Raw genomic sequence first — 16112 nt, 5'->3', positions numbered from 1 at the left:
GTTTTGCTTGGTATTTTGTAATCATTTAAATAAAAAAAATACGTATATAAACCTTCCTTATAAAAATTGCTACTGTGCTTCTTTCTCTTCCTTCCCTCTCCATTAACAATTGATTTCAGAGTCTTAGAGGTGCTCCTTCTGTCCTAAGGTATGATTTCTTGCTCCAGGGAAATACTATGAAAGACTGCAGTGAAAAAGCTGATCCCCTATAATTATGTGTTTGTGCTTTCAAAAAAAGTGAATAAAGAACTGGGAACGTGGCTCAGTGGTAGAGTGCTTGCAGGAAGCCCTAGGTTCGATTCCTCAGTACCACATAAACAGAAAAAGCCAGAAATGGCACAAGTGTTGAAAGAAGCTCAGGGACAGTACCCAGGCCCTGAGTACAAGCCTGGGACTGGCAAAAAGAAAAGTGAATAAGCTTTAGTTGAAAAGTAATTTTTTTCACTAGAGTAATTTAATAGTAAAAATGAGATAAAACTGAATGAAAGAATTTAGCCAGTATCATTAGTAATTAGTCACAAATCTCTCTGAGATATTATAGATACTTCTAGTCATGATCAGAACAGAGAAGCCAACTTAGCTATCAGCTTTTTATTTATTTTTTTTGGTCGGTCGTGGGGCTTGAACTCTGGGCTTGGGCGCTGTCCCTCAGCTCTTCAGCTCAAGGCAAGCACTCTACCACTTGAGCTACAGCGCCACTTCCGGTTTTCTGGTGGTTTTATTGGAGATAGGAGTCTCACGGTCTCTCCTGCCCGGGCTGGCTTTGAACTGCGATCCTCAGATCTCAGCCTCCTGAGTAGCTAGGATTACAGGCGTGAGCCACCAGCGCCCGGCGCTATCAGCTTTTTAATGGGCGTATATCTACAATAGTAACATCTTACATTAACCACTTATGGATTTTATTATAGGAAATTTTGGCCAGTGACCTTGTCAATCCTTGGAGAGAGTAAAAAGGTATAGTAGATTTCGTTTTCTTACGTATGCTCTTTTCCTTTGTTATGAAGTTTCAAGATAGAAAAAAAAATTCTTACATGAACATTTTGTCTGCATCCCTTGCCCTTGGGTCCCCAGTGAAGAGTCTGAAATAAAGGTATATGAAGCATCTACATGACAACAGTTAGGGCACACTGAGTTTTAAACCAAGAGTAGGGATTTAACATTGAACTGGGTATGGTGGAATGAGCCTGTCTTCCTGTCTTCGGACATAGGAGTGGAAGATCATGAGTTTTAAGTCCAGACAGGATTACATGACAGAATCCAGTTTAAGATCTGCAGGTGGATACTTCATTTGGAAACATTAGAGGATGTTCTGTAGGTCAGCAGCAAGATTGAAACTTATATATTATAAGGTGCTCTGGGAAAGAAAATTATAAACAAGGATTTTTACCTTAAGTTCTATGAACTACTTGGAAAAACAATTCATTTTACTTTGGTAAGATAGTATTCAGACTTGTGTTAGTATCAATTATCCACCAGGGAGCTGCACTCACCAACTTTTATTTCTTTTTATTGTTGTAATCTCCCCTCTTTGATCTTTATTAATTCCTTTTTTTCTGTAGGTTTTACCAACTACGAAAGATGCTTGTTTTGCTTCAGCAGTAGAATGCCTGCAGCAGATCAGGTGATATCTGAGTTGTTGAAAAATTACAAATAACAGTAGTGTTTAGTCCATTACGATGTTGATAAGCTCTTTTCTTTTTTTCCTTCAGTGCCCCCTCTCCACTCCCAAACTTTGCTATACTCAATCTGGAGATCAGAAAGTCTCTTCTTTTACTCTGAAATGCTCTGCATTTTCAAAAGTAGTGGGCAGCCTACTCAGGAATTTATCTGTATTCTCACATCTTTAGCCAAATAGAAATTCCGTGAACTTAATTCCCACTTGGTTAAAGAAAAGAACATATAATAAGAAAAAGATTTCATGTAGGTAGAAAGAAATAACACTTAACTTACAAACTCTTCGTATGAACTCTTGTTACTTGGAGGCCTTTTCCCTGGAGATCATCCCTTTCCGTGATTCAGTAGGCTTCATGTCCAATTTGAGACATGTGAAATTCAGAAGGAAATATTGTCAAAAATTTAATAAGACCAGTTCCAAGCTTTATTAAGAAATTAATGGACTTTTTTGTGTGATTTTATTTTTCACAACAGCACAACCTTTACCCCATCAGACAAACTTAAGGTCATCCAGCAGACTTTTGAAGAGATCTCTCAGAATGTCCTGGCATCACTCCAGGAAGACTTCTTATGGTCCATGGATGACCTTTTCCCCGTTTTCTTATATGTGGTGCTACGGGCCAGGTATCTAATGTTTTCTGACTTCCCTAATACTGAGCTTTATTATAATGAGTCTGCTGTTGAGTTTTTCTGAAATGATGACAGGATTGTGTTCTCCTTATAGAGAATAAAAATTTACTTCTGTTAACACACTCTACTATGGTATTACCACCTTATTTCACTTTTTCTTCCTATCGATTGGTTCAAAAAGAGGAAGGCCTTGTAAATGGAAATGACTTAGCATCTTTTTCTCTTTCGGGCAGGATTAGGAATTTAGGCTCTGAGGTGCACCTCATTGAGGACTTGATGGACCCCTATCTTCAGCATGGGGAACAAGGTATAATGTTCACCACCTTGAAGGTGAGTGTCAGTATTATTTAAAAATAATGCTTATCTTGTAAGCTATCCTTCATTTACTATATTGTAAGTCTTCCACTAATCACTTTCTTTTTCTTCTTCTTCTTCTTTTTGTGCCACTCTTGGGCTTGAAATCTGGGCATGGGTGCTGTCCCTGAACCTTTTTGCTTAAGGATAACACTCTACCACTTGAGCCACAACTCTACTTCCAATTTTTTGGTAAAATTTAGTGGAGATAAGAGTTTCACTGATTTTCTTGCTTGGTCTGACTTCAAACTGCAATCCTCAGCTCTCAGACTTCTGAGTAGCTACAATTACAGGTGTGAGCCACCGGCACTCAGCCATTTTCTTTTATATAGGAAAATTGAATGAAAATGCAAGTTTTTGATATTTAAAATTATGACAATATATTAAATTGGGTAAGCCAGTTATTCTTTAAAATCTGAAAGCAAATTATTCACTTACTTAATGTCTCTGTAAATTGAACATTCAAAATGTTGTAAATACTTACTTTTATAACTGTAGAAGAGAAACAGAAAGGTGTTGGAGTCACGGCTCAGTTGGTAAAGTGCTGACCAGTGAATGAAAGCATCAGGTACTGAATTGGAGTTTGAGTCTCTGACCTAAAAAAAGAAACAGAATTCTTACAGACACAGAAAGTATCCAACAGCAAAGGAGGAGGCAACAATACTCAATAGGAAATGTACTCACTACCTTGCTCATGTAACTGTAACCCCTCTGTACAGTATTTTTACAATAAAAACGTACAAAAAAAAGTATCCAACAGAACTTTTTAGTGGAACTAAAATAGGAAACAGGACAGTGTACAAATAATGAATTTGAATAAGATCTCACTATGTATCTTAGTCTGACTCAGTCTTTCTGTCTTTACCTCCAGAGTACTGAGATTATAGCATGCACCACCATACCCAACTGATTTGGTCTATTTAATTTCCCACCTTGATTTTTTTTCTTGGAACTTAATAGAATCATTCTAAGGTTATTGGAAGAACAGCAAATAAAAAGTAGCAAAAACCACCCTTAAAAAAGAGGGAGAGCAGACCACTCTGCAGTTAGTAAAACATTATAAATTAAAATAATTAAGATGAAATAGTATGTTACTGTCAATTGAATAGACAATACCTAAATAGAAAGTATAATCCTTATATAGGAACAGTCCTGTTCTAAGAACTTCACATGAAAATTTTAAAAAATGGAAACCTAAAAGGAAAATAAAAAACATTGAATAAATGATAAAGTAAGTATTGGATAGTTTATTAGCAATTTTGGAAGAAAGATTGAATAGTAAATTTTATTTGCAGTTTATGGAAAAGTTGGGTAAAATGATGAAAAATTAAAATGAATGTTAAATTTTGACTTGTGTTGACTTTTCAAACTTTTAAACCAAACAACATTAACATTTTTATTAAACTGAAAAAGAGGAAACCAGGGGAAATATTGGCCACAAATGACTTACATTATTATTTATGAAGAATATCTCTAAACAGAACAAAAAGAAAGAAACTGAATCAGTATATTTTCCAATAAAAAATGCTCAAACTGACTCAAAATAGTATTGAAGATTTAAATAATACCACTTTGTGTCTTCTCAGTTTAGCAAAAATGTTTCTAAATTATACCCCATTCTGGCAGATTTAGAGTAAAGTCATCATTCACAAATTATGATAATGGGGTAAATAGCTATTTGTCACTTTGCTATTGCAATATAATAATTCCTATAAATTGGGCTGGGATGTAGCTCAGTGGCAAAGCGCTTGCCTAGCAAGTGCAAAGTCCTGGGTTCGATCCCCAGTACCAAAAAAGAAAAGACAAAAAAAAATACAGTTAAAGGGGGGAGGTAGGGAAGGGATGTGAAGGGTAAACAAAGGAGGAGGCTGCAATGCTTGATAAGAAATGTATGCATTATCCTGCCCAATGTAATTGTAACCCCTCTGTACAGTATGTTCACACAAAAATAAAATTTAATTAAAAAAATACAGTTAAAAAAAACAAGCAAAAATAATTCCTATAAATTATTACTAATGTTTATATCCACAACAGTAAACATGTTAGTGAGGTTTGATCAATCCTATTCCTAAGAATTTATCCTAAGGAATTAAAAAAGTGGGAAACATTGCTCATCTGGATGTGGTATTCCTTGTAATTCTCAAACCTGAATTTTTAGAAACACTGCAATACTTCTTAAGGTAAAAATTCTGATGCTCTAGGGTGCAGTGATGTTTAATCTCTAGGCTTTTTGAACATGTCAAATGATTCTGATTGTTCTTGTCTAAGTAACTGTAAGTGACCAGCATGCTCTAGATACCTGGTTACCAGTAAATATCGTGGCATTTCTACTTGATGAAGAAAATGGGTTTATTTGTTTGTTTAAAGATTAGAGAAAAATATGCAAAATCTTGTTAATTACCAAAAATAGCCATTGGGTGAGGGACTTGAAATAGGGAAAGGTGTAAGCTACTGTATTTGTTGGGCTCTCAGTATGAAGGGGTTTTCTTTCTTTAGTCCTAAGTGTATGGCTCTATGTAGTTTCTTTAAAACTAAAATTGAACTTGTTTTGAACTCTTTCAGGCATGTTACTACCAGATTCAGCGTGAGAAGCTTAACTAAACTGCATAACAGCTTGCAAATGGGATTATCTACCACCAAGCATTATAGCGCCATCTGGAATCTTCTTGCAGTGACAAAAAAGAACAATATTGAAATTGGAAAGGACTTTGTATTATTTGGTCATTATTTCTGAGCCTTACTAATAATTAGAATCCTGAGCCCACAGGGGAGACAGAGACTATAGCTTTAAGAGAGATGAAATCTAATTAGATCAGTCGTTGGCCTGTGTTCAGTTCCAAAGGTTTCATACATCTACTATTTGGAAAACAAGGCTATCCATTCCCACAGAGAAGGATATGTCAACCACATGATATTGTAAGAAAAATTCCCAGCATGGTCAGCTTCTTACATTAAAGAAGTTGGTGAATATTTTTGAGTTTCTGGTTTGCCTGAATCCATCTGCAGCTTCCCTAGATCCCTTGGCAAGAAGCAGGCTGAAACTATGCAGCCACACTGCGCCTTCATAGGCCCTTTCCAGTCACGTGTGCAGCATGCTTCTGTGCTAGGGATGGGAAAAGAAATTTTTAAACTGCAGTTTTAACTTTTTCTAAGCTTTTACACTAGAGTAGTGCAGAGACTACCACACCCTAACCCCAAACATGGAGAGCATCCACATAGCAGTGTTCTGCCACTTGATTAAAATCAACATAGGAATTTTGTTTTTGGTGTCCTCAGTAACAGAGAGTCAATACACTGGAATTCAAATGCCCATCAGCATTTGTCTGTACGCAACACTGGATTCCAATGCTTGGGTCTAAAAGTCTTGACAAGCTTCTGCAAGGAACCTGTTATATGGAATACCAATGAAAGAACTGCAGTATTCCCCGGCCTTTGTTGTGGTTCTTTACCTCGCACTGAATCAGATGGGAAGAAAGAGGAAAGAAGCTTTGGCTTTTCCCATCTCAAAAGTATTATGGCACCTCAACATTTTAGTGTTTTGTTTTGTTTTGTTTTTTTACTGTCCTACTGTAGGTTGTTGGTGTACACTGTACTAGTGACACTAGTAGCTGTTATGGATAATATAGGTGCTCTTTATCATCTCAACCCATACGTACCATAGTGAGCGGACATAATGTTCTGATTAGGTGAAGTGACTCCGCAGATGTTAACAGCTTCTGAAAAACGATCATGGTTCCTGCTCTACTTTCTAATCAAGACAAATGTTTGTTAAAATATTGTTTTGGAATGTTGGCTGTAATGTTACAGCAATTTTCATAATAAATTTCATTCATCTTTATAAGGTGGTTTCATGATTGTGGAAGAAATGACATAGGGCAGATTAAAAGAAACCCAGGCTCAGTGTTCCTTTTGCCAACATTGTGAGACCTTTAATATAAGCAGTAATCATCTTTGCTGACAAAGAAGGAGTTAGTTCTGATCCTAATGACCCAAGGACAAGAGCCCAAAAGAAAGCTATTATAAAAGGTATATTTGATACTTAATCATTTTTCATTTTGTTTTTGTTACTTTTTTTTCTGGTTAGAAACAGATGATTATCTCACAGTTGTAATGTTTCAAGGAGCTTTTCCACCTTGCCTCTTGCCATCGGCCAGAACATAACTGTTCTATTTGGAAAGGAACCAACTCTCAAAAAGTTGTCTATGTTAAGCACTTCGCATTTCCATCAGGGATTGTTTAATTTTTCTGTACAAGTACAAATAGTATAATTGGCTATTAAAACAAATTTATTAAATGTTTACCTCCTTAAGACAGACAAGAATATTTTGTGGAAGTGGACAAACTTGGACTGTTTGAGACAAGTAGACTTACTGAGAAATTCTCAAGTGATGGTAGTCAGTCTCCATTCTAAGGAAAATGTTGCAATCCATCATTTTATTGGAGTCATAGATTAAGCCAAACAATTGCTTTAGAGTCTTTATGCTATATTTAGGCTTCTTGGGTAACAAAAATGATACATTTTGAGTTCACTTGATGGAAAACTGAATCTCCTCCAGCCAGGTTTGTAAATAGAAATATTTAGTGTTCATGCAACAAATATGATCATCTTTCACATTCACAGAGAATGGTCGATCACAGCAGCCCTGGAAGGCAGGAATCGACCCTTTTGTCCCTGTTTTGCAACAAAGCATAGCTGTGATTTGCTCATTTCCAGATCTAGGACTTCAGCCTGACCGTCTCCATTCTAGCTCCAGTGTTCTTTCCAGCTATAGCTGCCACAGGTATTATTTCATGGCTGAGTTCTACATTGGAAGTTCTCAAAAAATGAGTTAGACATGAAAAATCCATTAAAAGTAAGCGCTTTTGATAAAATACACTGTGCTGAAAAGCTCACAAATGTTTTATTTCCAAGTTTCTGTTTTTCCTCTACAATTGGGAGATGAAGCATCTTTAATTTTGAATCTAGGTTAGATAATGCTCAGTGCTGCTTGGGCTTTTTGTCTTGTTCAGCAGTACTCTGTCTTCTATTCTTTCTGTGAGATCCAGAACTAGTCTTTCCCCCAACCACCCCAATACTGACAGACCTGACTGTAGCTACAGTCTGAGGTAGAAGAATGAAATATTTGTTAAGTTCAGAAGAGAAGCTTGATAGGATGGATCAGAACAATCTGTTTCTGATGGGTCTCATTATTGGCCTGATATTTTTCACCAGAACATGAGAAAACAAAGGTTCAGAAGTTGATTTACTCCGGGTGCCTTCACAGTTTTACCTTTCAGTAAAAGTATCATCTTCTGATGATGGCTTTGAAGATGGCTCAGTGGTAGAGTGCTTGCCTCTCATGCATGAAGCCCTGGGTTCAATTCCTCAGCACCACATAAACAGAAAAGGCCAAAGTGGCGCTGTGGCTCAAGTGGTAGAGCGCTAGCCTTGAGCTGAAGAGCTGAGGGACAGCACCCAGGCCCAGAGTTCAAGCCCCATGACTGACAAAAAAAAAAAGTCTTCTATGGCAGTCCCATTATCAACAAAGATATTAATATTTTTAGTGCTAATTGTGCTGGTAATGTGTGAGAAGAGACAAGTTTAAGAATGGTATAAATTAGATGTTTTGATGCCAGGAATGCTTATGATTTGTGACAGGTGAGGATTTTGAGTAATCAGGCGGGGTTAGATCTGTGGATTAAATCAAAGAGGATGTGCAGAGGTTTTACCTAGAGCAGTGAGGTGACTTTGGTTGCTAATAGCCCACTATTATTTGCTACTCAGGCTTTCATCTGAATAGGAGCAACATTGCATGTTTATACTCTTGGAGGTAAGAGACTGCCCAAAAAAAATCCTCAGAGGATATCTCTGACAACTGTCATTTTTAATAGGTAAAGATAGAATTCTGGGTAATTGAATCTACCTGGTTGAGTTTCGTAGTAACTCAGATTACATAGGAAATTGTGTGATTTTTGAAAGAGTAGATTCCTCTGAGAAGCCATTTCTTAAGTATGAAATAATGTATTGTCATGTGTCTTGAGTAAAACAGCATTTATTCTAATCCTAATCAATAGCAGTGACTCAGGAAACAAACCATTTTTTTACAGAGCATTTCTTATCATTAAGTTTTCAAGTCCTTTTTTTTTCAGAACCTGTCTGTTTTAAAGAATTATTTTGAAAAACAAACATTAAAACATTGAGTAGTTATCAGTTCATTTTTGAAAGCTAATAGAAATACTGAAGGTAATGTTTAGGACCAGTGCCTTTGAACTTAATAGTAATGCAGCGTGTAAGTCAGTGACAAGAACTGGCAAACTGTGCTTGTTATTTAATTAGCTTTGAGTTGTATGTGGGTGAGTGCTTGCAATCTCAAACAAGAATTCCCAACCTTGAGACAGCAGAAACAGGTAAGTCTCTGCTAACAAAGTTGATGCCGAAGTTATGATAAGAAGAAGCATCACAGTCTTTTTCCAGATACCAGCACCTTTAAGGACTAGGTAAACAGAGTATAATATTTTGGTTTTTCTATTCCTGAACTCTACTAAATTCCTCTTTAACTGTGAAATTCCTTATCTGGTAAAGGTATAGGTTCTGTTTTATTATCTCTTGAAGATTCCCTTCAGCTCCTGATTTTAAAGTATGGTGGAAAAAGAGGTTTAAGGTTGGTATAAGCAAGACAGGGAGGAGAAGAAGGGCACATACCTGGAGAGTTCAGCTCTCCTGCACCTCAGGAGGAAATTCCAGCTGCGCTCAACTCTATGTGGGTGAGATTAGCTTTTTATATTTTCACTACTTGTTTCTCACTACTTGTTTTTCTGACCTTAGCAACATCTGGAAATACTGTGCACTTGCTATATAGTTCAAGCACTGTTCAGGTGAAGCTGCAGCATGAACAACTCAAAATTCTCTGCTCCACCACATGCTACAGATGTAATACCTGGGAGATGGAAACAGAGAAAGCTAATGGATATGATAATTGAAACAAATGATGAGTGCTATAAGCACAACATACTGGAATTTGTATTACTTTTTTCTAATTTTAGAGGGTTACAGCAAAATACCATAGGATTATTGGGTAGTTTAGACAATGGAATCCTTTTTTTCTCAAATGCTGGCATGGTTTGTTCCTATGAGGACTTATTTCCTGACCTCACAAGTCAGATAGCACAGAGAGAATAAGCTTTCCGTGAAGGGCACTAATGCCATCATGGAAGATCTGCCCCTGTAACCTCACCTAAACCTACTTATCTCCAAAGGTCCAGTCTCCAAATCACATCACTTTGGAGACTAAGGGTCCAAAATACAAAGGGGAGAAGGAGGATGACAAAGTTCAATCTGTAGTAAATTTGTCATAGAAGCCTGAAGATGATTAGGCAAGTGCAATGTTTAGAATCCATTACAGCTGGACAGAAGAGAATTATTAGTTATATCTGTAAGGTTGAAAGAGTTAGTCAAAGGAACCTTTTAAAATAGATAATCCTTGGGCTGGGAAGATGACTCAGTGGTAGAGTGCTTGCCTTGCATGCATGAGGCTCTGGGTTCCATTTCTCAGCACCACATAAGCAGAAAAAGCTGAAATGGCCCTGTGGCTCAAGTGGTAGAGCACTAGCCTTGAGCTGAAGAGCTGAGGGACAGTGCCCAGGCCCAGAGTGAAGACCTCACAACTGACAAAATAAATAAATAATAAAATAGATAATCCTGAAGTTGCCTGTAGATTTACTAGAAGCTTTTTTATATTTATCTGTTTATTTTTGGTGCTGGCAGTGGGGCTTGAACTTAGGGCCTTACACTCTTGTTTGACTTTAGAAGCTATTCTAATTGAAACTCACTATAGAAACCACTGCCTGATCCATTCATATACTGAAGGGCATCTGGGTTTGTTCCATATCTTAGCTATGGTAAATAATGCTGCAATAAACACAGTTGTGCTCGTAGCTTTAGTATGCTCTTGTCTGTGATCATTTGGGTAAATGCCCCAAAGTGGGATTGCTGGGTCATAGGGGAGCTCTGTGGAGTCTTTTTGAGGAACCTCCATACTACTTTCCAAAGTGGTTGAACAAGTTTACACTCCCACCAATAATGCAGTAGTGTTCCCTTCTGTCCACATCCCCTCCAGCATCTGTTGTTATTAGAGTTCTTGATTTTAGCCATTCTAACTGGAGTGAGGTGGTATCTCAATGTTGTTTTGATTTGCATTTCTTTTATGGCTAGGGAGGTTGAGCATTTCTTCATGTGTCTATTGGCCATCCTTCTTTCCTCTTCAGAGAAGGTTCTCTTTAAGTCTTTATCCCACTTATTATCGGCAATTGTTTCTCTGAGGATTTGTTGTTGGAGGATTTAATTTTTTGAGTTCCAAGTATATTTTAGATATGAGACCCTTGTCCATTGTATGGCTAGTGAAGATCTTCTCCCAATCCGTGGACTTTCTATTGATCTTGCTAGCTATGTCCTTTGCCATGCAGAAGCTCTGCAATTTCATGCAATCCCATTTGTCCAACCTTTCTTTGATTTGTTGTGTTTCTGAGTCTCTTTTAAGAAAATTTGGGCCTGTGCCAAGGAGACCTAGGGTTTCTCCTATTCCATCCTGTAATTTTTTCAGAGTGTCTGCTTTGACTCCGAGGTCTTTGACCCATTTGGAGTTGATTCTGGTGCAGGGTGAATGGATCAAGAAAATGTGGTATATATACACAATGAAATTCTATGCCTCCATCAGAAAGAATGACATTGCCCCATTTATTAGGAAATGGAAAGACGGAAAAAAATATATTAAGTGAAGTAAGCCAGGCCCAAAGAAACATAGATCCCATGGTTTCCCTTATTTGCAATAACTAGTATATGTCTGAGACAAGCAGAAATGGTCAGATAAGTTGATGTTAGGGGAATGAACCCCAAGATAAGGATTCAAATGTTTTTTCTTGGTATTGTTTCTAACATAAGATATTTCTTTGTTGCTTTGTATGTCCCTCCCACACGGTATAACCCCTGTTTTCACTGTATTTGATGTTTGTGGAAGGGAAGGGAAAAAAATTGTTTAAATAGGGATACAGGTGAACCCATTGTAACAATGAGATGTACACAATGTTATGTCAAAAATGAACTTTACAACTTTGGCATGGGAGTGGGGGTGGGAGGAGTGGGGGGGATTAAAAACAAAACACTGCCTGTTTATGAATTACAATACATTCATCTAAAAAATCCTCAGTCTCCAGTGCCACTATCTGCTGAGTGGAAAATAGTCTTGGACATTACATATAGCAGACATGCCCTCCCCTTCTGATATGTATACAGCATTGTTAGTGTGATATACACTGCTTCACCAAGGGTATGTGACTTGGAAGACACACTACTGTGACAGATAAAGGGATTGTCTGTCGTCCCCATTGTCCTGATTTTGTTTGGCAGCTACTCCATTGCTTTTCCCAGCTCCCTATCACAGGAATCCTCCAGGGAGGAAGATAAGTCATACATGCAACTGTTGGGCTGAATGAATTCATAAACTTATTTGTTTGCTTGTTTGGGTCCAGTCGTGGGGCCTGAACTCTGGGCCTGGGTGCTGTCCCTCAGCTCTTCAGCTCAAGGCGAGCACTCTACTACTTGAGCCACAGCGCCACTTCCGGCTTTTTTCTTTTTGCTTATGTGGTGCTGAGGAATCAAACCCAGGGCCTCAGGCATGCAAGGCAAGCGCTCTATCACTGAGCCACCTTCCCCGCCCTGAATTCATAAACTTAAAAAGCAGGTCCCAGAGAAAGGCTCAGAATCTCAGTGGGCTGAGTGGGTCGATGAGCAAGGGGAAGGCCCAACAATACCAAATTTTGATTGAATCTGGAATCTAAACTGATTTCTTTAATTCCACAAGCAACATTACTATTAATGACATGATTTCCCTATTGGCAGACAACTTTGTAAAGTTTCATTTGTAAAACAAAATAAATTCATTTCTCAATTATGTTGGTAACATTTCATTAAAATCAATGCATAACCAACACTGGCAAAATATGTGTGATTATATATAGAGAAATGTGGGTACCAGGTTCAGATATTGAGGGGGATTTTTGTTTTTGTATTCCCAGTGTCATGAAAGTTATTGAGACATTTGAGGAATTGATAGAGCACATAGTGACTCCTCTTATTTTTGGAAAAGTTTCATGAATAGCAATGGGCATGTCCCTTTGCCATTGGTTGCTTAATCCCTTCCCTGAGCTCCAGCCACCATATTGGAGCAGGAAGATGAGAACTGTACCATACTCTCCATGTGGTAGAACAGTGAACTGGAAGGAGCCTATGCCCTGAGGACTTTATGGAGCTAGGCAGCCCTGCCAGTCCTTAGCTTCCGAGCTTTCCCATGGGAACAATTCCCACTTTGCTAAGCCAATGTTATTTTGGGCTTCTATTTCTTGGAACTAAGACTATCTAAAGCAATGTAGAGAACAATCTGTAAAAATAAGCATTTCAAATCAATCGTTAAAGATGAGCATTGTAGCTGATATATTGTGGGATTGAGGCATGAAGACTACATAGAAAACATTAGATTATTATCATGTTGCCTCTAAATTCTGAGTGGATGCCACAGCAGTAGCCTATGGTTACAATAAGGTCACTAATGACAAATGGGTGATTGCGGCCAGTTACATCTTTATGAAGAACTACAAGGTGCAATATAGGAATCCTGTGTGCATTTGGGATGGAGAAAGCCCTTCTTTTAACGATAGGTAAGATCAACAAGGCACAACATGGATGGTAAATAAATATAACATTATCACTTGTTTAAAAAAAAACAGGAGTTGAGAAAGTGAAATTGTTTTCTTTCACACAGCTGTTGATGGTAAGTTTGGAAAGGAAGTGTCACAGGGAAGGGTTTTTTGTTTTTGTTTTGGTCATGGGGCCTGAACTCTAGCCTGGGCACTGTCCCTCAGCTCTTCAGCTCAGGGCTAGCACTCTAGCACTGAAGCACAGGGCCACTTCCAGCTTTTTCTGCTTATGTGGTGCTGAGGAATCGAACCCAGAGCCTCATGCATGCAAGGCAAGCACTCTACCACTGAGCCACCTTCCCAGCCCAAATGGGTATGTTTTATTTGATGTTTGTCCCAATGTGTGGCACCGTGCCTAGTCTGTTCAATAGATGCTGCTAAAAATTCATTTCTGTGTACTAAGAGCTGTGTGGTCAGTGTGCTTGAGCAAGCTATGTGTTGTCTGTTTCCTAGTTCTGAGTGGCCTTTGGAAGCTTAAGCAGAGAATGATACACTCAGACAAAGAAGCAGACCTGCCAGACAAGGACAGGAAGTTTTCTACTGCAACCAATCCTGAAAATGGTATGTGTCACCAGGCTTCCTTTCCTAGTCCAGAAAGGCCTTATAATTTCACTCTAGATTGTGCTCAAATGCACAGAGCAAAACCTAAATGATTTACTGGGATCCCTTCAAAGGGCTTGTTCTGCAGCTTTTGATTTCCACAATATAGCTACTAGTGATAGTTTTGAAAGCAATTTTCTTTTTTAATTATATGTTTATAATCTTTACGTAGTTATCCAAAGGAGTTGCCATTCAACAAAGCCATTTATAAATACATCTTAATGAAGGCAGTTTTCAAGGCAGAGAAGAAAGAAATTTGACATGGTAGATTCACAGTCCTCCCCATACCATGTTTCATATAAAACTTGTTCATATTCAAGTTATCACTACAAAATAAAATTTTTATTTGCTAAAATCTATTTAGCCCTTATACGCAGAATACTGAAATTTGTGTTAAAAATATGAAAACTGGACACTGGTGGCTCAGGCCTGTAATCTTAGCTACACAGGGGGCTTACATCTGAGGATCACACTTCAAAGCAAGTCCAGGCAGGAAAGTCTGTGAGATTTTTAATTCCAATTAACCACCAGAAAACCAGAGTGGAACTGTGGCTCCAGGGACTGTGCCCAGTTCCTGAGTTCAAGCCCAATGATCAACAAAACAACAACAAAAGTTTTCAATAAGGACTTCCAAAAAGGGATGAACCATAGGCTGGTAAGATGGAGGAAAGGAAAGCAATGTCTTATTCTCATCATATCTTACATCTGTATATTTTCATCTATTTTGTATAATGCTAGCCAGATCTCTATAAGAAAACAAGCATCCTTGCACTTCCCACAAGGAAGTATCTTCAGATAGTCACATGGCTTTCTGAAATTCTTAACATCAGTAATGGAGCCAGTTTGAAGCCAGAGTTTTAGCCTAAAATCCAGTGTCATTTCCATTCATCATGAGACCCTCTGGCATGCTCAGCAATCTGAGCTGCCTTTCATACTCACATTTGACTTTCTTGCTAACCCCCACCTGCCAACTGTTCTTTGCTCTTTTCTCCTTTTAGGCCTGTCCAGTATCCTCAGGCTTCTGCTGCAAGAGCTGAGTCTCTTCTACAGCCGTGATGTGAATGGATTATGTCTCTTGTATGATCTCCTCCACTCCCCGTGGCTGCAGGCTCTGCTTAAGGTGAGCACTCCAGCTTAGAAGCTGGCTTGCTATGATGGTCAAAAAAAAACAAAACTATGTAATTCTATTAAACTGCTGTAACAATATACCACAAAGTGAGTGGCTTATAGTCAACAGGCATTTATTTCTCAGAGATCTGAAGACTGGGCAGTGCAGGTCAAGGTGCTGGCAGATGTGGTGTCTGGTTTCCATATTCTTAAGAGGGTGGTCTTTTCCTGTAACCTCACATGGTAGAAAGGACTAGGAACTCTCTCCCTCTCAGGTGTTTATAAGCACTAATTCCATTCCTTTTAGCTGACCTAATCCTCTCCCAAAGTCCTTACCTCCTAATACGACAATGAATGGTGAGGGTGTGTGTGTGTGTGTGTGTGTGTGTGTGTGTGTGTGTGTGTGTGTGTGTGTGTGTGTGAGGGTGTGTGTGTGTGTGTGTGTGTGTACAATGAATGGTGAGGGTGTGTGTGTGTGTGTGTGTGTACAATGAATGGTGAGGGTGTGTGTGTGTGTGTGTACGACAATGAATGGTGAGGGTGTGTGTGTGTGTGTGTGTGTGTGTGTGTGTACGACAATGAATGGTGAGGGTGGGGGGGGGCTGAACTCTGGGCCTGGGCACTGTCCCTCAGCTCTTCAGCTCAAGGCTAGTGTTCTACCACTTAAGCTACAGCACCACTTCCAGCTTTTTTCTGCTTATGTGGTGCTGAGGAATGGAACCCAGGACCTCATACATGCAAGACAAGCACTCTACCACTGAATCAACTTCCTAGCCCCAGCGGTGAGGATTTTACTATATGAATTTAGTGGGGATAAATGAAACCATAGGAGTTACCCATTGGTGTCACTTGTCCCTTGGCAAGAAATTTCAACATTGAAAAAAATTCTGAGAAGACAATCCTCAGAAAAGAGTTTTGCACAGCTCTTAGCTTAAGGAAGAATTCACTTAGGTGGAAAAGAGCAACCTTTCATTCCTTTTTTGCCTTCAGTTCTTTGTTTCCAGGGGTTCCTAGGATAG

The 16112-nt window shown here is 38.6% G+C and overlaps 2 protein-coding genes across 2 annotated transcripts in view; both read left to right on the top strand.

The window, feature by feature from the left end:
- The window catches only part of Als2 (amyotrophic lateral sclerosis 2 (juvenile)), an 80520-nt gene extending 74024 nt beyond the window's left edge, over positions 1–6496 (top strand). Inside the window, exons 29-33 of the mRNA XM_013014930.1 lie at positions 909–954; positions 1560–1621; positions 2149–2298; positions 2538–2634; positions 5221–6496. Of these exons, the coding sequence (XP_012870384.1) occupies positions 909–954; positions 1560–1621; positions 2149–2298; positions 2538–2634; positions 5221–5259 (394 nt within the window). The 3' untranslated portion in view covers positions 5260–6496. The remainder of the gene's footprint in view (positions 1–908; positions 955–1559; positions 1622–2148; positions 2299–2537; positions 2635–5220) is intronic.
- A 7375-nt stretch (positions 6497–13871) lies between these two features.
- Positions 13872–16112, top strand: part of Mpp4 (membrane protein, palmitoylated 4 (MAGUK p55 subfamily member 4)) — a 37578-nt gene continuing 35337 nt past the window's right edge. The window contains exons 1-2 of the mRNA XM_013037757.1: positions 13872–13947; positions 14985–15106. Of these exons, the coding sequence (XP_012893211.1) occupies positions 13872–13947; positions 14985–15106 (198 nt within the window). The remainder of the gene's footprint in view (positions 13948–14984; positions 15107–16112) is intronic.

This window comes from Dipodomys ordii, unplaced genomic scaffold (assembly GCF_000151885.1).
Source record: "Dipodomys ordii isolate 6190 unplaced genomic scaffold, Dord_2.0 Scaffold1, whole genome shotgun sequence".
NCBI lineage: Eukaryota > Metazoa > Chordata > Mammalia > Rodentia > Heteromyidae > Dipodomys > Dipodomys ordii.
The sequence above is the reverse complement of the archived record's forward strand: the minus strand, read 5'-3'. Positions and strand labels throughout refer to the sequence as shown.